Source organism: Anomaloglossus baeobatrachus, chromosome 1 (assembly GCF_048569485.1).
Source record: "Anomaloglossus baeobatrachus isolate aAnoBae1 chromosome 1, aAnoBae1.hap1, whole genome shotgun sequence".
NCBI lineage: Eukaryota > Metazoa > Chordata > Amphibia > Anura > Aromobatidae > Anomaloglossus > Anomaloglossus baeobatrachus.
In genome coordinates this window covers 947,525,279-947,548,308 of record NC_134353.1, presented here as the reverse complement: position 1 = coordinate 947,548,308, position 23,030 = coordinate 947,525,279, and the positions used below count along the sequence as shown (strand labels likewise).

The following is a 23,030-nucleotide window of genomic DNA, read 5'->3' as shown; positions in this document are numbered from 1 at the left end:
TCTTTCCTGCATACACTAGTGGATGGAGTATGCTGAGCCTTGTAGTCCTGCTCCCCCTGCCTCTCTTTCCTTCATACACTAGTGAATGGAGTATACTGAGCCTTGTAGTCCTGCTCCCCCTGCCTCTCTTTCCTTCATACACTAGTGGATGGAGTATGCTGAGCCTTGTAGTCCTGCTCCCCCTGCCTCTCTTTCCTTCATACACTAGTGGATGGAGTATACTGAGCCTTGTAGTCCTGCTCCCCCTGCCTCTCTTTCCTTCATACACTAGTGGATGGAGTATGCTGAGCCTTGTAGTTCTGCTCCCCCTGCCTCTCCTGCATACACTAGTGGATGGAGTATGCTGAGCCTTGTAGTTCTGCTCCCCCTGCCTCTCCTGCATACACTAGTGGATGGAGCATGCTGAGCCTTGTAGTTCTGAAGCCCCTGCCTCACTCTCCAGCATACAGTACCGCATGTAGTATGTAGTAAACCTCAATCTTGGCCGCCAGCGCCCCCAATCCTCGTCTCGGAGATGCGTACTGCAAATATTTTTTTTTACAAAAAAGCACTGTATATAGATATATATATATAAGATGTGTGTGTGTATATAGGTATATAGATAGATAGATATATAGATATAGATATATTATTATTATTTATTATTATCGTGCCATTTATTCCATGGCGCTTTACAAGTGATATATATATATACACACACATACACTATATATAAATTATATGTGTGTGTTTTTCCAAGATTGGCGGCGGACTATGGCAGGTTTGAGGGGTGGATCTGGAGCTGGGGTGGAGCCTGGGCGGAGTCTCAAGGGGTCCCCCCCGAAATTTCGCCAGTATGGGGCCCTGAAATTGCTAGTGGCCGCCGGTAGCCTATGCTGGCTGTGACCCGGCTTCATTGTGTGGTTGGTGGCCGCATGGGAAACCCTTCCCATAGCACGGGCAGACAGAGGCCGCACAACACACGGTTACCTCAGCGGCATCGTCCAACCACAGAATGGCAAGGAGAGCGGGCGATCCGAAGTGGGCGGGGCAAATCTGACAGAAAACTGCAGGCAGCCAATTAGAGACTGGAATCAAGACAAGCCCCCAAACGGACAGTCCTAGAGAAGGTCACCTTGCCGCCATACTGCCGGAGCTGGGCCGCAGCGGCTTATCTCACATACTGCCTTCATATCCGTGTTGTTATTTGTGCGCAAGTTCTCAAATACGTCTACAAAGCGACCCTAATAAAGACCTTCATCACTGAGAATTTCCGTGTTCGCTTTATAGTGCCAGGATCCAAAATGGCCGTCGGCGTGCCTGCAATCCGCGCATGCTCAGCTGGTGACGTGTGAGCTGCCCTGTGCGTTCCGGAGTGTGCGCAGCTGTGCAGTGGCTGACGGAGGTCGGTGAGAGCGGTCATCATGGCGGGGGTCCTGGCCCGGAAAGCAGTGGACTATGTCAGGAGCAAAGACTTCCGCGACTATCTGATGAGGTGACTGTAGGGGGCAGTCGTATGTGGTGACGGGCATTTTACATGTACGGGGTCTCGCAGTCCTTAGAGGACAACGGATCACATATTAACCCCTGAAGGACGCGCAGTTTTGGGCCCGAGTGTGACCCCTCCTGCCCCTATCCTTGCATTCTGAGAGCCACAAACGCCATTATGTGTGATGTGTTTTTTTAAGGGAACTAAAGTGTTTTTTTTTTTTTTGGAGCTCTCTCCTGTGCCAGACATGAGAAATGTGGGTGAGGTTGTAAGGAGATCCGGCTGGGGTGCACTGGGGTGTGAGAGCCCCTGGATGCAGCGCACCCCACCGTGTGGCGTCACCTCTCTAAGGCTACGTTCACATTTCCGTCAATTTGTATCAGTCACAATCCACGGCTCTGGTAAATAACGGAATCCGTTTGGCGGATTCCGTTGTTCCCATAGACTTGTATGAGCAGTGGATTGTGACTGATGACGCTGCGTTGCACCCTCCACCCGACTGATCAATCGTGGAACGACTGACCACCGGGCAGCAGGAACGCAGCTTGTAACGTTTTTTGAGCAGCGCAATCCGTAAGATTTCGCTGCGCATGCTCTCTCTGGCTCCCTGCACACGTAACCAAGGTACACATTGGGTTTCTAAGCAAAGCGCTGTGCCTAGTTACCCGATATTTACCCTGGCTACTTGTGCAAGGAGCCAGCGCTAAGCGTTGTACGCTGGTAACCAAGATAAATATCGGGTAACCAAGCAAAGTGCTTTGCTTAGTTACCCAATATTTACCCTGGCTACGTGTGCAGGGAGCCCGACACTTCCCCGTTCGGCTCCGCCCCCTCCCGTACTCGACGTGTACACACACACACCTCTCTGTCCTCAGCCATGCAGTCCCCAGCACTGACGTCCTCAGCGCCATGGCCCTGCTCGGCTCTGCTCACCCCGCACTCCGCCCCCCCGCACACATTCTCGGCGGCCGAACAATCAGCTGATCACCCGGCGGCCGGCTGCTGTGAGCGATTGGCTGATCGCCTGGCTGCTGTGAGCGATTGGCTGATCGCCTGGCTGCTGTGAGCGATTGGCTGATCGCCTGGCTGCTGTGAGTGATTGGCTGATCGCCTGGCTGCTGTGAGCGATTGGCTGATCGCCTGGCTGCTGTGAGCGATTGGCTGATCGCCTGGCTGCTGTGAGCGATTGGCTGATCGCCTGGCTGCTGTGAGCGATTGGCTGATCGCCTGGCTGCTGTGAGCGATTGGCTGATCGCCTGGCTGCTGTGAGCGATTGGCTGATCGCCTGGCTGCTGTGAGCGATTGGCTGATCGCCTGGCTGCTGTGAGCGATTGGCTGATCGCCTGGCTGCTGTGAGCGATTGGCTGATCGCCTGGCTGCTGTGAGCGATTGGCTGATCGCCTGGCTGCTGTGAGCGATTGGCTGATCGCCTGGCTGCTGTGAGCGATTGGCTGATCGCCTGGCTGCTGTGAGCGATTGGCTGATCGCCTGGCTGCTGTGAGCGATTGGCTGATCGCCTGGCTGCTGTGAGCGATTGGCTGATCGCCTGGCTGCTGTGAGCGATTGGCTGATCGCCTGGCTGCTGTGAGCGATTGGCTGATCGCCTGGCTGCTGTGAGCGATTGGCTGATCGCCTGGCTGCTGTGAGCGATTGGCTGATCGCCTGGCTGCTGTGAGCGATCGGCTGATCGCCTGGCTGCTGTGAGCGATCGGCTGATCGCCTGGCTGCTGTGAGCGATCGGCTGATCGCCTGGCTGCTGTGAGCGATCGGCTGATCGCCTGGCTGCTGTGAGCGATCGGCTGATCGCTCTCTTTAGCCGGCCGCCGGGAGGCCATCTGTTCGCTCTCAAAAGCCGGCCGGCTATTGTGAACAATCAGCTGATCGCTCTCTTTTACAACGGAGTCCAACAATGAATTCTATTCTTGTCATCCGTTGTACAACGTATCAGTCACAAGAGTCAAGCATCGCATGTGACTGATGCAAAACAATGGAAATGTGAACCTAGGGTAAGGCTCGGTTCACATTTCCATTGTTTTAAATCCGTCAGTGACGGATCAGTCGTTTTTTAGATGTCAACTGACGCAATGGATGTGTTTTTCACAGGATTCCTTTCACAGGAATCCTGTGAAAAAACAGATCTGTCGCGTCCGTTACATTCACTGTGCGTCCGTTTTTTGACGGATCAGTCATGATCCGTTTGTGTTTGGGACAGCCCAGTGGGTGTGCCAAACATGCTGGGCATGCTCAGTAGAGCATGACGGAATCCAGCGCTGGATTCCATCGTAAGACGGATTACGAAGGAATCCAGCACCACAGACCAACATTACACGCTTGACGGATTGCGACGGATTCCTGTGCGGTGCGTAAATTTTGACAGCCTGAAAAACGTTACATTCTGTGTTGTTTCCGCCCGGCGGTCAGTCCAAAAACGACTGACCGAGGCGCAGCGGATGCAACGCAAGGTAATCAGTCGCAATCCGCCACTAATACAAGTCTATGGGAAACAACGTATTCCGTTGTTTACCAGAGCCGCAGATTGTGACTGATACAATTTAACGGAAATGTGAACCTAGCTTTATAAGGTATGAATGTTATGGGGGGGGACACTGCTACCTGTATGTGTTAGGCCGGTTTCACATTTGTGTTGTGTGACGCATGTGACGGATGCGTTGCAAATAGTGAGCTAATAACAGATTCCTTTAAAAAAACGTTTTGCGTTTTGGTTTTTTTTTCGCCGGGAAAGGAGATTTGCGGTCGGGAGGAGAGAGAGAGAGGTAACCACAAATCCCCTGAGTGACCGCAGTGAGCCGTGCAATCAGCGGTGCTGTCACTTAGGTGACCTGCGGCCACAGCTGAAGTCCTCCACCCGAAAGCTGTGTCCGCGGGTCACCTGAATGAGGGCACAGCTGATCGCGCGGCTCACTTCAGTTGCTGTGTGGAGCTGATAGAGAGCGGTCGTGGTCTGTGGCCGCTCCTGTCAGCTTCATGTAGCAGAGCTGATAGCATCGTGGGACCTCTGTGGATTACGGCGGACCTGGAGGGGTATTTGGGGATTAATAAGGCCCTGTGCGCACTTACCGGATTTTGCCGTGGATTTTTCGCGGATTTTCTGCATGTTTCGCTGCAGAAAATGTTCATAACATCTCTGCAGTGAATCACCAGCAAATCCTATGGAGAAAAAAAATCCTGTGCACACTGGGCGGAATTTGACAGCTGCATGTTTTGCTGCGGGATTCCCGCAGCAAAAACAATTGCATGTCACTTCTCTTCCGCACGTCGCTGCGGGATTTCACGCCATTGACTCCAATGTTAATCATGAAATCCCGCAGGGAATAACGCAGGCAGCAAATTCTGTGCGGTTCACTGCGTTTTCCTGCGTTATTCCCTGCGGTATTTCGCGGTTTACCTCCGGTAATGTACATCGCTTGTCTGCGGTTTTGCAGGGAAGTGATGTCATTACAGGAAGAGGAAGCCGTGCAGAGAGTAAACACACACACATCACACACAGACATAGAACACACAGACATATAGAACACACATAGAAAGAAAACGGAAGTATAGAAAACAAAGAACGTGGGCTCCGCTGCATATTTACCGTCCAGCCGAGGTAAGCACACAGCGGCGGCCCGGTATTCTCAGGCTGGGGAGGGAGAGGGGCAGGGTTAATGTCCCCCGCCTCACTCCCCCTCCCGCAGCCGAGAATATCAGCCGCAGCTGCCCCGGGACTGTCGCATGCATTATGCGGCAGCACCGGGAGTGTCCTCTGCTCTTCCTGCTGCCGTGTAGCAGTGGCGGTCAGGGTAATAAGGGGTTAATGGTGGTGGATCACCACCATTAACCCCAGGCTTGATCATGGCAGCGTCTATGTGACAGCTGACATGATCAACCCGTAAGTAAAGTCAATAAAACACAGACACCGAAAAATCCTTTATTTTAAATAAAACCAACAAGCCTCGTTCACCATTTTATTAACCCCTCCCGCAACAAAACTCCGGCGTAATCCACAGCTCCGACATAATCCACAGCTCCGGCTCCGGCGTCCTGCACTGCTGACATCCAGCCGCGACTGTCACAGACACAGCGCTGAATGAATGCAGCAGACAGCAGAGGTAATTACCGGTCATTTCCCACGGCCGGTAATGTGAACTCACTGCCGACCGTGGGAAATGCAGCGATCTGTCATCTATCTATCCCTCTATCTGTCTGTCTATCTATCATCTATCTATTCTTCTGTCTCTTTATCTATCTATCTATCTACTATCTCAGAATTAAATGACTTTTTTTTTTTTTTTCTTTTTCAATGTGCTTTATTGCATTGAATGCAATAAAGCACATCCCAACCTGCACGCGGCAAAACCGCGGCAATACCGCGAATAATACCGCGGTAAAACCGCAGCAAACCGCATGCGGTTTTCGGGTGCGGTTTCCCGCGTTTTTTTACCGCGGGTGCGGTAATCTTTGAGAGCATGCGGAATTTTCTCAAGAAAATTCCATTTCCCAGTGCGCACATAGCCTAAAGTGGTGAAAGAGGGTGGGTTTTTTTGTCTTTTATTCCAAATGATTTTTTCGGGTGTTTGTGTTTATTTACGTTCACTTACAGATTAATCATGGAAGGTATCTCGGGGAGATGCCTGCCATGATTAACCTAGGACTTAGTGGCAGCTATAAGCTGCCATTTAACTCCTTATTACCCCGATTGCCACCGCACCAGGGAAATTCGGAATGAGCCGGGTAGAGTCCCGGGACTGTCGCATCTAATGGGTGCGGCAATTCCGGGCAGCTGCTGGCTGATATTGTTAGGCTGGGGGCTCCCCATAACGTGGGGCTCCCCATCCTGAAAATACCAGCTTTTCTTGGCTGGTATCAAAATTGGGGGGGGACCGCACGACGTTTTTTTAATTTATTTTACTGCACAATATAGACCCGCCCACCGGCGTCTGTGATTGGTTGCAGTGAGACAGCTGTCACTCAGCGTGGGGGTGGGTCTGACTGCAACCAATCATAGGCGGCGGGGGAAGCAGGGAATACGAGATGGAATAATGAGCAGCCGGCATTTTCAAAAGAGGAAAAGCCGCCGGAGCTTTGTGACAGCCGTGCAGCCCCGCGCCCGTGATCGAGTATGAGAGAGAGAGAGAGGGGGGGGGGAGAGAGACCAGGAGTGATTTTAAACTATTTAGATCGTTCTGCTGTACATGCTGAGCATGCTCAGTAGAACGTGACGGGAACAGTCAGCAGATTCCACCGCTTAGCGCATTGTGGCAGAATCCGCCGCCATAGACAATCATTACACACATTGGCGGATACAAACGGAATCCGTCAAGGTGCGACATTTTAACGACCAGCTAATTGGGGTAAGATCAGCTGTTCTCCAGTCCTGTTGTGACCGCGCGCACTCCCGCGGTCACAACGAGATATGAAGAAGCGAGGGCGCATGCGCCGCCCTCTCATGCACAATACTAGGTACTGCGGGCTTCAGAAATATGGCGCCGGAGATAAGCGCTATGCGCAGGTGCCAACTCCGATGCCGTGTTTCTGAATAGAGAAATTTGCATACAGAGAGAGAGAGAGGAACAGGCGGCGGGGGGGGGGGGGGAGGGGGTAGGTAGGTAATCATGTGCAGCGATCTCGTTATGTGTGAAGTGGCCTTTAAAGATCTCGGTTAGCTACGAGATGCAGGGACGGTTAGGCAGGTATTAGCAATATGCACCCTGAACTGCTCGTGGTCCTGGGTGCATATTGGACCTGACAGGCTCCCTTTTAACTAAACCTTGACAGATTTCCTTTAAAAGACTAGAAAACTACAATTTTCAATAAGGTGGACAAAAGGCATTATGACATGTTCTTCTCGGATCATTCTAGGCAATTGACAAGCTTGCCGTATTCTTCTGAAATGTTTCTTGGTGTGTATGGTAAATGTACTCCATAGAGCATAGTCTGAATATAGCCTTTTTGGGGTTGTCTAGTGGAAGCAAGGTATCCGTGACCCCGGAATGTCTGACTGAAGGCCTTACCATTAACCAACCGTCCCCCACCCACTAGGATTCTTATCTAAAACAAACTCAAATACTGCGTGACATTGGATATAAAGGCCACAGCAGCCCCATTTATTAATAACAAAGCATAAACAATATATATATATATATAACATTTCAAAATCTTCGTTGAAGAACACCCGATAGGAGGGGGGGGTAACTGAAGGTTGACAGAACTGTTCAGTGCAACATCGGCCCACCTCCTGCCCTCAGCCACACCACATCGACTCGAGAGCACCTGGCCAGATGTTGCCCACCCCATGTCCCGCTGAGACTCAACCCAGCAAGGACCCGTCTCCCCAAACACTTGCACCACTAGAGGTAACCCGCTCCTGCACTGGGTTCTGTCCTCTCTTCTGTGCAAACCCCCACCTTCAATCCCCCGCTCCTTTCCGCCACCGCGAGCGCGCATGACCCCTTGTGCGCGCGAGTCCTCCCACAACGCCAAAGCCTTCTCTACCCCATCCATAAGCCCCAAGGCCCAGATATCACTGCCGACCGAATTCAGATGGACACAGTCCAGACGCAAAAATTCAGCGGACGAAGATTCCAACTCTGGTTGCTGAACCGCGACCCCCCGCCCATGAGAAACCAAACGCGCAACTTCGTGATTAACTTTAACCCGTGCTCTGGTAACTCCCTCAACTGATCTGGCATGCCGACCATACCCACCGCGCAACCATGTCGGACCACACAATCACTAGACCCGGGTGGGATGACAGGAGCTGAAGGCAGTCACACTTTTGTCGTGGATCAGGTCCCTAGACACCCGAAGACTCAAGTCATTCCCACCCGCGTGTAGCACTAACACATCTGGTGGTCTGTCCAACTCCGAATGATAGCGCCAGGTAGGCAAAACTTTGCTCCACCGCATGCCTCTAACACCGATCCATCGCACCGTCGCCTTTTCTCTGGGGACCCCCAACTGACGGCCATTGGGTCTGACGCCCGCACGAAAAGCGCCCCAGTAGACATATGAGTGACCTAATACCCACACCAACAATGGTAAACCTACGAGACAAAAGGTGACAACGAGGGGAGGAGGGGGGGGGGGGGCATGGGGAGGGAAAGGGTAATCAGGACCAAGCAAAATCCAACCAGAGACCCTACCCCACCCTGAGCATCTTACAACAGGGCCGACCGCACGTAAGATCTATACCTAGCCGATTCCCAGCGTCCAATCTTAAGGACAGCCTGCGCGGTCAGGCCCCAACGAGCCGCCTGAGTCGCCACCCCAATCCGGAAGGAGTGGGACGCGAACTCTGCCTCTGCCAGGTCGGATTGCTGGTACGTCTTTATGTGTAACGGGACATAAAATTCATGAAATAAAAAAAAAAAGGCCTTCCCTATATTTTTGGTTCCCAGCTGGGTACAAATAGGCAGCTGGGGTTGGGGGCAGCCCGTACCTGCCTGCTGTACCTGGCTAGCATACAAAAATATGGCGAAGCCCACGTCATTTTTTTTGGGGGGGCAAAAAACTCCTGCATACAGTCCTGGATGGAGTATGCTGAGCCTTGTAGTTCTGCAGCTGCTGTCTGCTCTCCTGCATACACTAGTGCATGGAGCATGCTGAGCCTTGTAGTTCTGCTCCCCCTGACTCTCCCTCCAGCATACAGTCCTGGATGGAGCATGCTGAGCCTTGTGGTTCTGCAGATGCTGTCTGCTCTCCTGCATACACTAGTGGATGGAGTATGCTGAGCCTTTTAGTTCTTCTCCCCCTGCCTGTCCCTCCAGCATACAGTCCTGTATGGGGCATGCTGAGCCTTGTGGTTCTGCAGCTGCTGTCTGCTCTCCTGCATACACTAGTGGATGGAGTATGCTGAGCCTTGTAGTTCTGCTCCCCCTGCCTCTCCCTCCAGCATAGTCCTGGATGGAGCATGCTGAGCCTTGTAGTTCTGCTCCCCCTGCCTCTCCCTCCAGCATAGTCCTGGATGGAGCATGCTGAGCCTTGTGGTTCTGCAGCTGCTGTCTGCTCTCCTGCATACACTAGTGGATGGAGTATGCTGAGCCTTGTAGTTCTGCTCCCCCTGCCTCTCCCTCCAGCATAGTCCTGAATGGAGCATGCTGAGCCTTGTGGTTCTGCAGCTGCTGTCTGCTCTCCTGCATATACTAGTGGAGAATGAAGAACATATTGAAGAAGGAAATTACATCACACCTTTTTTTTTTTTCTTTCAACAATCTTTAATGGCATTGTTCACTGATAAAAAAACGGCATAAAAATGCAGTGAGCAGAAACTCAACAAAAAACCCATGTGTTTTTTGCCACAAAAAAATGCACAAAACCGCAGTGGCAAAAAAGACGCAGTGTGTGAACTTACCCTAAGGAGAGTTCATAAGCTGCTTACAGGTCGGGAGAAGTAGATAAGATTATCAGTGACTTTGTTCCTATGCACTGGTATTTAGGGGTTAATTAGAGGCCTTTATTTCAAGATCCATGGCTGTGGTATACTGACGTTGCGATCTGTGTTCGCTGCGGGGGGGATTCAAGAGCAGGTTTTTACAAAGAGGACAAAAGAAATCGCCTTTCGTATTTGACTAGTTCTCAGCAAACTGTATTTAGTGGTTTTCTATTTCTGTGATCAATAATGTGGTCATTCATTTTTTCTCTCCTCGTTCCTCGTCTTTCCTGCTGTCTTATGGATTTCTGAAACAATGGCTGTTAAACCCACAGTACGGTAAGAAAAATTTACAGACCTTTTATTGCTGTATAAAATTATACCTTCACTGTTGCATGACAACGCTATGATAGCGGCACTTTAAAGAGAAAAAACAATTGCAGTATATAGTCCTCAGTACAGTCTACTATGATCCTGCCATAGGTCTGCACAGAAGGGATCTTGCCTCGTGTTTAATAGATTTTACCTGCACGGTGAATATTTACTTCCAGATCACATGGCTATTATGGGGGCCTTAAGCCCCCGTCACATTTAACGACCAACCAGCGATCCTAAAAACGATGCGACCTGATAAGGATCGCTGGTAAGTCGCTGGTGAGATGTCACACAGTCAGATCTTGCCAACGACGCCGTAACGATCAGCGACCTGTATAACTATCTCGGCGGCGTTGGGACTGACTTAGGAGGTCGTTGGTATGCGTCAAACACAGCGATGTGTTCTACCCAGCAGGACATCGCCTTTGAACAAAATGGTCAACAACATTCAGCGACGACTAGCGATCCCACAGCAGGGGCCTGATTGCTAGTAGGTGTCACAAAGAACGAGATCACTGGCGGGATCGTTGCTGCGTCACAGAAACGGAGACGCAGCAACTATCTCGTTAGCGATCTCATTGTGTGTGACGGGGCCTTTAGGCAACTTATCAACACCTGGAGATCTCATTGAGTAGAGGGGAAAGATAATGAATGCTCAGGCAGGATCTCATTGCTGATTGACTGTAAGGCGGGCTTTACACACTGCGACATCGCTAGCATCGGCTAGCGATGTCCAGCGCGATAGCCCCCGCCCCCGTCACACATTCAATATTGTGTGATAGCTGTCGTAGCGAGCACTATCACTACGGCAGCGTCACACGCACATACCTGCTCGGCGACGTCGCTGTGACCGCCGAACAATCCCTCCTTCAAGGGGGAGGTGCGTTCATCGTCACAGCGACGTCACCAAATGGCCAGCGGAGGGGCGGAGATGAGCGGGACATAACATCCCGCCCACCTCCTTCCTTCCGCATTGCCGGTGGACGCAGGTAAGGAGATGTTAGTCGTTCCTGCGGCTTCACACACAGCGATGTGTGGTGCTGCAGGAACGACAAACACTATCGTATCTGCAGCAGGAGCGACATTATGGAAATGAACGACGTGACACAAATCAGCGATTTTTGTCACTTTTGCGCTCGTTCATCGTCGCACCTAGGCTTTACACATTGTTGCTACCGGCGCCAGATGTGCGTCACTAACGACATGACCCCGACGATATATCGGTAGCGATGTCGCAACGTGTAAAGCACCCCTAATAAAAGGAATCTGTCACCAGGTTTTTGCCACCTAATCTGAGAGCATCATAACGTAGGGGCAGAGATCCTGATTCCGGTGATGTCACTTACTGGACTGCTTAGTTTGGATAAAATCATTGATTAATCAGCAGTAGATTATCATTACAGGACTACTTGGTGTGCTGCCAGGTAGTTGAGCGTATTCATGAGCTCTGTATAACCACTAGATCTGCAGCACAGAAAACATTGATTTTTATCAAAATGACAGCAAACAGCTCCATAAGTGACCCATTGAACGTATAGCACAGAAAAAAAGGGTCAGGACCAGTCTGAGACGCACCATAAATCATCAAAAAGGGAGAATTAAAATATACCTTTTCATTAGATTTCTTTAAAACCCTACAAATGTGAACAATATGTGATTAAAAAAAAATAATCAACCAAGTCACGTACCAGGAAAGTAATCCAACAATTATTACCGTTACTTAGAGTGGATTATAAATTCTCAACCTCTCTGGGTCATGAAATACTGTCTCAAACTCAACAATAAAGGGGGCTTTACACGCGATATCGCTGGTGAATGCACCCGCCCCCGTCGTTTGTGCGTCACGGGCAAATCGCTGCCCGTGGCGCACAATAATGTTCGGAGCCGTCACACGGTCTTACCTGCCTAGCAACGTCGCTGTGGCCGGTGAACCGCTTCCTTTCTAAGGGGGCGGTTCGTGCGCCGTCACTAAGCGGCCGCCCAATAGAAGTGGAGGGTCAGAGATGAGCCGGGGGAACATCCCGCCCACCTCCTTCCTTCCTCATTGCGACGGTCGCAGGTAAGGAGAGGTTCCTCGTTCCTGCGGCGTCACACGTAGTGATGTGTGCTGCCACAGGGACGAGGATCAACTTCGCCCAAGCGACAGCAGCGATAATTGGGAGAGGACCCCCATGTCAACGAGGAGCGATTTTTGAACGTTTTTGCAACGATCCAAAATTGCTCCTAGGAGTCGCACACAACGAGATCGCTACAGCGGCCGGACGTGCGTCACAAAATCAGTGACCCCAACGAGATCGCTGTAGCGTGTAAAGCCACCCTTACTGTTGGTTCCAGACTGGGCTATGCTGGAGGATCCGTGCACCGCAAATTTTTGCGGGGACCATATATCCTGGTAAGCTAAAAAATACTTTTTTTCTACAGTGGTATTACAACCTCCGGTCACAATTTTTTATCAATATACCAATTTGGTTGACAGTAGTCATAAAACCAAATATCAGTAGATATGCTATATCCCCTATGGGGATTAAGGCTATATTGAATTAAATGTATGGCCTCACCCATCTATGAAGATTGTGAGTGTAGTCAGCAGTGTCCGGATGTGGTTCTGATGGGCCATGTAGCAGCGCCTCCGGCCTCAAAGGTCCTTCCTATAACAACATAGGATCTCGCCCTAAACACCCACAGTCTCCAGTCCTGACAAGGACAGACCACCGCTCTCCCAGTGACCTGACCCTGACTAGTCCTCTGTATTTCTGCCCAAAATGTTTCTTCCTTTAACCAGGATTCCTCAGGGGAATGCTTAAACAACCAAAGGAAAACTAATTCCATCTGTCAAATGGTATCAGCCCCCAATTGTCTGCTGTATTTTGGCTGGTTTTAGAAAAATGGGGGGATCCTACGTCTTATTAAAAAAAAAAAAATATTACATATGTTTTTTCTTTGTCGCTCTATTGGGAGACCCAGACAATTGGGTGTATAGCTACCGCCTCCGGAGGCCACACAAAGTATTACACTCAAAAGTGTAAGGCCCCTCCCCTTCTGCCTATACACCCCCCGTGGGATCACGGGCTCCTCAGTTTTCATGCTTTGTGCGAAGGAGGTCAGACATCCACGCATAGCTCCACTGTTTTAGTCAGCAGCAGCTGCTGACTATGTCGGATGGAAGAAAAGTGGGCCCATATGGGGCCCCCAGCATGCTCCCTTCTCACCCCACTCTTGTCGGCGGTGTTTGTTAAGGTTGAGGTATCCATTGCGGGTACGGAGGCTGGAGCCCACATGCTGCTTTCCTTCCCCATCCCCCTCAGGGCTCTGGGTGAAGTGGGATCTTACCGGTCTCCAGGCACTGAGACCGTGCTCCATCCACAGACCCGGAGAACCTGCTGGATATGGAGCGGAGTATCGTCAGGGACAGGGCCCTGCTACATTAAGGTACTCTGTGTCCCCGTACAAATCGCGCACACACACACCAGCATGCTGGGTGTGTTAGTGCGCCGGGGACAACAGCGCGGAGCGCTTGTGCTATTACTCACTGCAGCTTAGCTGAGTGAGTTTATGTATTAGGAACTGCCGCGCCGGCCGCTGCTGGCTGTTTTTACACTGTGGCGCGGCTGGGACTTGTGGTGCGCCGGGGACTTCCGCGCTGGCCGTGCTTTTACGACGGCCGCGCCTATAAATCGGATCCCCGGCTTTTGCGGCCTAGTTTCGTTTCGTTCCCGCCCCCAGGCCTGCCAGTCAGGGGAAGGGCGGGACGCTGTTCAGAACGTCAGCGCCGAGGGCTGGAGTCTGCTTAGCATACTCCAGCCCCCTCACTGGGCACAGTGAGACGCCAGTTTCCCGCACTTTGTCTGGGGCATGCCCACGGCCCGCCCCTCTCCACAGGACGCCGGCAGCCATTCCTGTTTGCAGTCTGAGCTGGAGAAGGGAGACAAGCTCTTGGAGACCCAGACACAGGATTCGGGCGACCACACACCCGCTTTTGAGCGGGCGGTAAGCAGCACCTGAGGTGCTGATCCCACTAGTGCCGAAGTGTTCATTTGTACTTTATGCTTGTATGTTATACATTGCACTGTACGGTCGCTATTCTTGGCTATATACCCTCCTAGATGGCTAGACAACAGCATGTCGTCCGCAAAATAGCAAGGGTGCCAAGGCACAGGCTTTCTATGCTGCTTGTACCGCATGTGAGGCTGTTCTACCGGCAGGTTCCACTGACCCCCATTGGGTGCAATGCTCCCCTGTAGCACTTGCTCAGCCGGGGTCTCTGCTAGAGGTGGCCCAAGGAGAACCACCTGTGAACACTGTCCAGGTGACAGGGACGGAGTTTGCAGTTTTTGCTGATAGATTGTCTCTGACTATGACTAAAATCCTAGAGACTTTGCAGTCCAGACCGGTAACTCAGACCATGGGCACTGTTGATTCAATGCTCCCTGGCCCCCCTCATTTGGAACAAATCCGTGCTCCGGGGGGGTCCCATGCATCCCAGGGTGAAGGCTCTGACACGGACGACAGTCCCAGACAGCCTAAGCGAGCTCGCTGGGAGCGGCCCTCGACTTCATCACACTGGTCAGGGTCCCAGCAGGAGGACTCTCTGTATGATGAGGCAGAGGTAGCTGATCAGGATTCTGATCCTGAGACCGCTCTCAATCTGGATACCCCTGATGGTGACGCCATAGTGAATGATCTTATAGCGTCCATCAATGGAATGTTGGATATTTCTCCCTCAGCTCCTCCAGTGGAGGAGTCAGCTTCACAGCAGGAGAAATTCCATTTCAGGTATCCCAAGCGTAAATTGAGTACTTTTCTGGACCACTCTGACTTCAGAGAAGCAGTTCACAAACACCACGCTTATCCAGATAAGCGTTTCTCCAAACGTCTTAAGGATACACGTTATCCCTTTCCCCCTGACGTGGTAAAGTGCTGGACCCAGTGTCCAAAGGTGGACCCCCCAATCTCCAGGCTTGCGACTAGATCCATAGTTGCAGTGGACGATGGGGCTTCACTTAAAGATGCCACTGACAGACAGATGGCGCTCTGGTTGAAATCCATCTATGAAGCTATCGGCGCGTCGTTTGCTCCAGCATTCGCAGCTGTATGGGCACTCCAAGCTATTTCAGCTGGTCTTGCGCAGATTGACACTGTCACACGTACATCTGTTCCGCAAGTAGCGTCCTTAACCTCTCAAATGTCTGCATTTGCGTCTTACGCTATTAATGCTGTCCTGGACTCTACGAGCCGTACGGCAGTGGCGTCCGCCAACTCCGTGGTTTTAAGCAGAGCCTTGTGGTTAAGGGAATGGAAGGCAGATTCTGCTTCCAAATAAGTGCTTAACCAGTTTGCCATTTTCTGATGACAGACTGTTTGGTGAGAGATTGGATGAAATCATTAAACAGTCCAAGGGTAAGGATTCTTCCTTACCCCAGCCCAAACGTAACAAACCCCAACAGAGGAGGGGACAGTCGAGGTTTCGGTCCTTTCAAGGCTCGGGCAGGTCCCAATTCTCCTCGTCCAAAAGGACTCAAAAGGATCGGAGGAGCTCAGATTCTTGGCGGGCTCAGTCACACCCAAAGAAGGCAGCCGGAGGAACCGCTACCAAGGCGGCTTCCTCATGACTTTCGGCCTCCTCTCTCCGCATCCTCGGTCGGTGGCAGGCTCTCCTGCTTTGGCGACATTTGGCTGCCACAGGTCAAAGACCGTTGGGTGAGAGACATTCTGTCTCACGGGTACAGGATAGAGTTCAGTTCTCGTCCTCCGACTCGATTCTTCAGAACTTCTCCACCTCCCGACCGAGCCGGTGCCCTTCTGCAGGCGGGTGCTCTCTAAAGGCAGAAGGAGTGGTGATCCCTGTTCCTCTTCAGGAGCAAGGTCACGGTTTTTACTCCAATTTGTTGTGGTGCCAAAAAAGGACGGGTCTTTCCGTCCTGTTCTGGACCTAAAACTGCTCAACAAGCATGTGAAAACCAGGCGGTTCCGGATGGAATCCCTCCGCTTCGTCATCGCCTCAATGTCTCAAGGAGATTTCCTAGCATCAATAAACATCATGGATGCTTATCTCCACGTGCCGATTGCTCCAGAGCACCAGCGTTTTTCTACGCTTCGTTATAGGAGACGAACACCTTCAGTTCGTAGCCCTGCCTTTCGGTCTGGCGACAGCCCCACGGGTCTTCACCAAGGTCATGGCAGCAGTAGTAGCAGTCCTGCACTCTCAGGGTCACTCTGTGATCCCTTACTTGGACGATCTACTTGTCAAGGCACCCTCTCAAGAGGCATGCCAACACAGCCTGAACGTTGCGCTGGAGACTCTCCAGAGTTTCGGGTGGATCATCAACTTTTCAAAGTCAAATCTGACCCCGACCCAATCGCTAACATATCTTGGCATGGAGTTTCATACTCTCTCAGCGATAGTGATGCTTCCGCTGAACAAACAGCGTTCACTACAGACAGGGGTGCAATCTCTCCTTCAGGGCCAGTCGCACCCCTTGAGACGCCTCATGCACTTCCTAGGGAAGATGGTAGCAGCAATGGAGGCAGTCCCTTTCGCGCAGTTTCATCTGCGTCCACTACAATGGGACATTCTCCGCCAATGGGACGGGAAGTCGACGTCCCTACACAGGAACGTCTCCCTTTCTCAGGCGGCCAAGGATTCTCTTCAGTAGTGGCTTCGTCCCACCTCATTGTCAAAAGGAAAGTCTTTCCTACCCCCATCCTGGGCGGTGGTCACAACGGACGCGAGTCTGTCAGGGTGGGGAGCAGTTTTTCTCCACCACAGGGCTCAAGGTACGTGGACTCAGCAGGAGTCCACCCTTCAGATCAATGTTCTGGAAATCAGGGCAGTGTATCTTGCCCTACAAGCCTTCCAGCAGTGGCTGGAAGGCAAGCAGATCCGAATTTCCACCATATCCGCAGTTCACATCCCGGGCGTAGAAAACTGGGAAGCAGATTTTCTCAGTCGCCAGGGCATGGACGCAGGGGAATGGTCTCTTCACCCGGACGTGTTTCAGGAGATCTGTTGCCGCTGGGAGATGCCGGACGTCGACCTAATGGCGTCCCGGCACAACAACAAGGTCCCAACATTCATGGCACGGTCTCAAGATCACAGAGCTCTGGCAGTAGACGCCTTAGTTCAGGATTGGTCGCAGTTTCAACTCCCTTATGTGTTTCCTCCTCTGGCACTGTTGCCCAGAGTGTTACGCAAGATCAGGTCCGACTGCCGCCGCGCCATCCTCGTCGCTCCAGACGGGCCAACGAGGTCGTGGTACCCGGATCTGTGGCATCTCGCGGTAGGCCAACCGTGGGCTCTACCAGACCGACCAGACTTGCTGTCTCAAGGGCCGTTTTTCCATCTGAATTCTGCGGCCCTCAACCTGACGGTGTGGCCATTGAGTCCTGGATCCTAGCATCTGCAGGGTTATCTCAAGAGGTCATTACCACTATGAGACAGGCTAGGAAGCCAACGTCCGCCAAGATCTACCACAGAACGTGGAAGATATTCTTATCTTGGTGCTCTGCTCAGGGAGTTTCTCCCTGGCCATTTGCCTTGCCTACTTTCTTTTTTTCCTGCAATCCGGTTTGGAAAAAGGTTTGTCGCTCGGCTCCCTTAAGGGACAAATCTCAGCGCTCTCTGTATTTTTTCAGAAGCGCCTAGCAACACTTCCTCAGGTACGCACGTTCCTGCAGGGGGTTTGCCGATTAGTCCCTCCTTACAAACGACTGTTAGAACCCTGTGATTTGAACAGAGTGCTGATGGTTCTTCAGAAACCACCATTCGAGCCTATGAGAGTTTTTTCCCTCTCACGCCTTTCGCAGAAAGTGTTTTTCCTTGTGGCAGTCACTTCACTTCGGAGAGTGTCTGTCTGGGGCAGCATTGTCGTGCAAGGCCCCCTTCCCGGTGTCTCACCAGGTCAAGGGGTTCTGCGTCCGGTTCCGGAATTTATCTCTAAGGTGGTTTCCCCCCTTTCATCTCAATCAGGGTATCCCCGTACCCTCTGTTTGTCCTCATCCAGTTCACCAATGTGAAAAGGATTTGCACTTGTTAGATCTGGTGAGAGCACTCAGACTCTACATTTCTCGTACGGCGCCCCTGCGCCGCTCGGATGCATTCTTGTCCTTGTCGCTAGCCAGCGTAAAGGGTCACAGGCTTCCAAATCAAGCCCGGCTCGGTGGATCAAGGAACCAATTCTCGAGCTTATCGTTCTGCGGGGCTTACGGTTCCCTCAGGGCTGAAGGTCCATTCTACCAGAGCTGTGGGTGCGTCCTGGGCTTGAGGCACCAGGCTACGGCTCAGCAGGTGTGTCAGGCGGCTACCTGGTCCAGCCTCCACACTTTCACGAAACACTATCAGGTGCATGCCTATGCTTCGGCGGATGCCAGCATAGGCAGACAAGTCCTTCAGGCGGCAGTTGCCCACTTGTAGGAAGGGGCCGTTTTACGGCTCTACTACGAGGTATTATTTACCCACCCAGGGATTGCTTTTGGACATCCCAATTGTCTGGGTCTCCCAATAGAGCGACAAAGAAGAAGGGAATTTTGTTTACTTACCGTAAATTCCTTTTCTTCTAGCTCTAATTGGGAGACCCAGCACCCGCCCCTGTTTTTTTGTATATACATGTTGTTCATGTTGAATGGTTTCAGTTCTCCGATATTCCTTCGGATTGAATTTGCTTTAAACCAGTTTATTGGCTTTCCTCCTTCTTGCTTTTGCACTAAAACTGAGGAGCCCGTGATCCCACGGGGGGTGTATAGGCAGAAGGGGAGGGGCCTTACACTTTTGAGTGTAATACTTTGTGTGGCCTCCGGAGGCGGTAGCTATACACCCAATTGTCTGGGTCTCCCAATTAGAGCTAGAAGAAAAGGAATTTACGGTAAGTAAACAAAATTCCCTTCTTTCTTTCTATTTTTTTCTATTTTCTTCTGTCTATTCTGGCTATCAATTCTCTTATCCTATCATATTTTGTTTCTCCTTTTAAAAAATGCATTAACAAAAAAGCATCATTACAAGCGGTTTGTTTTTTTTTTGTTGTTGTTGTGGGTTTTTTTTTTGTTTTTTTTTCCCATTTCTGTGACAAGGTGCAGTTTTGGTTGCAATTCATGTGCAGAAAAAACTGCAGCGTGCTCATATAGAATTATAGACTGTTGAATTAGTTTCCTGGTACGTGGCTTGGTTGATTATTTTTTAATCACATACTGTTCACATGTGTTGGGTTTTAAAGAAATCTGATTAAAGGTATATTTTAATTCTCACATTTTTTTGCTTTTTTTGATAAGTGACACACTGCTGGAATGAGGGACTGTGCAATTTTCTGCTCTCGGATGGGGGAGCAAAAACCTGGTGATAGATTCCCTTTGAGATTAGCAGCAGTGATTGGAGCTGTAAGGTCTAAGACACACGGCGAGAAAAACGGTGCGAGTGGAGTGCGATAAAATATCACAGCCCACTCGGACCAATTTTAGCCTGTGTGTCAGCACCCATGAGCGATTGTTTTTTCAGCCCTGATCGGATCGAGGAAACAATCGCAGCATGCTGCGACTGTAATGCGAGACTTTCTCTTGCACCCATTCAAATGTATGGGGCGAGAGCAAAATCGCACTGCACTCGCAGTACACCGGTGTACCGCGAGTGCAGTGCGAGAATCGAAATAGCCGGCTACGGAGGAGAGGGAGATAAATCCCTGCCTCCCCTCCTCCGTGTCGGTCCATCTCCCGCAGCTGAGGTCCGCTCGCACAGTCGGACCTCAGTCGCAGGGACACTAGCATGACACTCTGCTCTGCTGTACTGCCAGTGTGAGCCGAGTGTCATGCGAGGGGATCGCAGTAGTCACCATATGGCCTCATTCTTAGAGCCAGATGACAGCTGTGAAGCATTGATGTCCTCTGCTCTGTGTGGAGCAGGCTCAGCCTCAGAGCCCACTCCAAACACCCCAATGTATGCTTTATAGGACCTAAAGGGGTTAACAGGGAGCGGTCAGCTGAGTGGAGACTATTATCAGTAAGCATCTGCTATATCGGAAGACTGATTCTACATTAATGGGACAGTAGGCTCTTTAGCACTACTCGCTTCTGTATTCGGAGTTAACATCCAGGAAGCATTCACAACTGGCAGGTATGCATGTTTTCTGTTCGGCAGTGAGTGTTGCATCATGAAATGCTCCCCCCCCCCCCACCACCACCTCTCTTCCCCGGTTGCTGGGTGAGCCCACAGATTTTTTACTTTTTTACCAGATATTCTTTAGGGTCTACAACAATTTTTCTATTCAAAAATACATAAAATTATCTTTTATCTTTTATTTATTTCTTGCTAAAACCACTCATGGGAAAACATACAAAAACATTGAGTATCATAATTGAGTACAGACGTAAATATCGTCAATAATATAGATGTTTAAACCTATAATTAGGCATTCAAATCCAAAGGTAATAGTACTAACACTCTGTGATACCAATGTGATATGACTGAAGAATGAGTGTGATTAGATAGGAATCCTAACCAAAAGATAGTGATCACAGGTCTTATTGATCCATCCAAACTCAGTATCAGAGAGGTGTCCTCTGGTTGACCCAATATCACCATGATGAAGAGTACGTGTTAGTAGGTCTTGAACAAACCACTATTATGAGGAAGGAACGCTTACAATTCAGCATATGCAGGAAACCAGTGGTTGGTTGGCAACATGTGTAGGAAACCAGCGATGTAAAACCACGGCTCATTGCAACATATGCAGGAAACCAGTGGTCAGCCAGCAACTTGTGCAGGAAGCTACTGGTGCCCACATGAGCGTGTGGTCAGGTTACATGACCATGACTGAGCAATCACATGCTGGTCACCAATTGCAATAATACTCAGTGCACACGACGACCACAATGTACAAAGTTTGGTATAAAAATACAGGGCTTGCTCAGTGAGACAGGGACGTTTCTAGGACGCTCAAGTGGACGCACTGCGCCTGTGATACAGAGGCCGGGTTGTCTTCCTTCTCACTAATCGAGTCCCTCCGATGAGAAAGGAGTGCTACAACATACGGTAATGTTGATGCATATTTCTGTTATTGTATAAGATTCTAGGACTATAAAGTAGTGCTAATGCCTATGTACCATTGATTATTCATGTGCTATTAATATAATATCTTGCTATAAAGAATCTTAGTATTCGTGCCTGATTAGGATATCAGTGAGCGCTTCGTAAGTGCGGGCTTTCAGCCCCTTTTTAGGAGAATTTAGCAAGACAATCCTCCTCCCACCAACGCCCAACCACATCCATCTCATAATTTAGCCATCAATGATTGCAAAAGGTCATACAAAAAGATGACACAGATGGAGGAGTAAAAGGAAGGAAATATAGATCAGAAGTAGTAAGATTAGTGCAAATCGCTGGTTCAAACAACCTCTTTTCATCAATTACCTATACCCATTATTCAAACCATCACAAAAGGCAAAGAAAATTTTGTTTTCCTCCATAGATGGCTCCAATACCAGCCCCAATTAATGATATCTCATATACAATTATAAATAAGAAACCAGAGGGACACTTTATCAAACCTTATTGATGCTTATTAGTATCCATAAATCATTATTTATATTGGCACTAGCTGTAGTACCCGGGCATTGCCTGGGATAGTAACTGCCTCTCTTCGAGTGTGTGTCTGTCTCTGTGTGTCTGTCTCTGTGTGTCTGTCTCTGTGTGTCTGTCTCTGTGTGTCTGTCTCTCTGTGTGTCTGTCTCTCTGTGTGTCTGTCTCTGTGTGTGTCTGTCTCTGTGTGTGTCTGTCTCTGTGTGTGTCTGTCTCTGTGTGTGTCTGTCTCTGTGTGTGTCTGTCTCTGTGTGTGTCTGTCTCTGTGTGTGTCTGTCTCTGTGTGTGTCTGTCTCTGTGTGTGTCTGTCTCTGTGTGTGTCTGTCTCTGTGTGTGTCTGTCTCTGTGTGTGTCTGTCTCTGTGTGTGTCTGTCTCTGTGTGTGTCTGTCTCTGTGTGTGTCTGTCTCTGTGTGTGTCTGTCTCTGTGTGTGTCTGCATTAACCACCTAATGGAGACTAATTTGATCCAAACATTAAAAATTGCCCCTCGGGGGCGTGTCCAGGATGCTGAGCTGAGTGGACGTGGGGAAGAGGAGCTCCTGTTGACCCTCAGCTAAATCAGCACTTATCATAAGCACAAACCTACTCACCGGCTCTCAGGATGGGACCACGGAGGATTAAACCATCGCAGCAGGCATCGGTGGCCCCCCCGCTGCACACCACGGCGCTGGATACTTTCTTGGGCCTGGAACAGGGTCCAGGGGAGGCCCGGACGCCATCTTTCCAGGAGCATGGAGGGGAAATGGAGGCACTGGCCCGGCCTGCTAAGCAGCAAGAGAAGGAGGAGTGGGTGAGCGGGGACACAGGGGAAAGTGGAGGAATCTCTGCAGCAGTTCCAACAGGGAATGCCTTGGCTCAGCAGCCCTGCACTGCATCGGATCCTCAGGCACAGCAGCAGCAGGCCCAGGAGCACATAGTGGCTGTGGGAGATAAGGTGGAGGTCGGGGGGCAGCCCTCCCCACTGCCGGGAGAAGGGACTGCAGCCACAGCTGGTACTATCAGGGAACAGAGCAGCCTGCTTCCCCCCTCTGGGCCTCGGTGTGGAGATCAACCTTCCCAGCTTCCCCAGCACCAGACTAAAACTCCAGTGTCTATTACTGCAGGTGCTCACCTTAAAGGGCCAGACACCTCCTATAAGGACATGCATGATTTCATAAGTAAACTTCCTTCTAAAGAGGACTTTCAATGCCTCATACGTGAGGTTAAAGCAACTTGCAGGTCAGAAATAGCTGAAGTGAGGAGAGATTTGCAGCAATTGT

The 23,030-nt window shown here is 50.6% G+C and overlaps 2 protein-coding genes and 1 pseudogene across 2 annotated transcripts in view; all 3 read left to right on the top strand.

The window, feature by feature from the left end:
- LOC142257004 (uncharacterized) overlaps positions 1-23,030 on the top strand; it is a 417,356-nt pseudogene that overhangs the window by 187,673 nt on the left and 206,653 nt on the right.
- LOC142257052 (uncharacterized) overlaps positions 1-23,030 on the top strand; it is a 329,863-nt gene that overhangs the window by 151,100 nt on the left and 155,733 nt on the right. The gene's annotated exons all lie outside the window — the stretch shown is intronic.
- Positions 1,330-23,030, top strand: part of MPC1 (mitochondrial pyruvate carrier 1) — a 71,242-nt gene continuing 49,541 nt past the window's right edge. The window contains exons 1-2 of the mRNA XM_075343773.1: positions 1,330-1,474; positions 10,172-10,175. Of these exons, the coding sequence (XP_075199888.1) occupies positions 1,404-1,474; positions 10,172-10,175 (75 nt within the window). The 5' untranslated portion in view covers positions 1,330-1,403. The remainder of the gene's footprint in view (positions 1,475-10,171; positions 10,176-23,030) is intronic.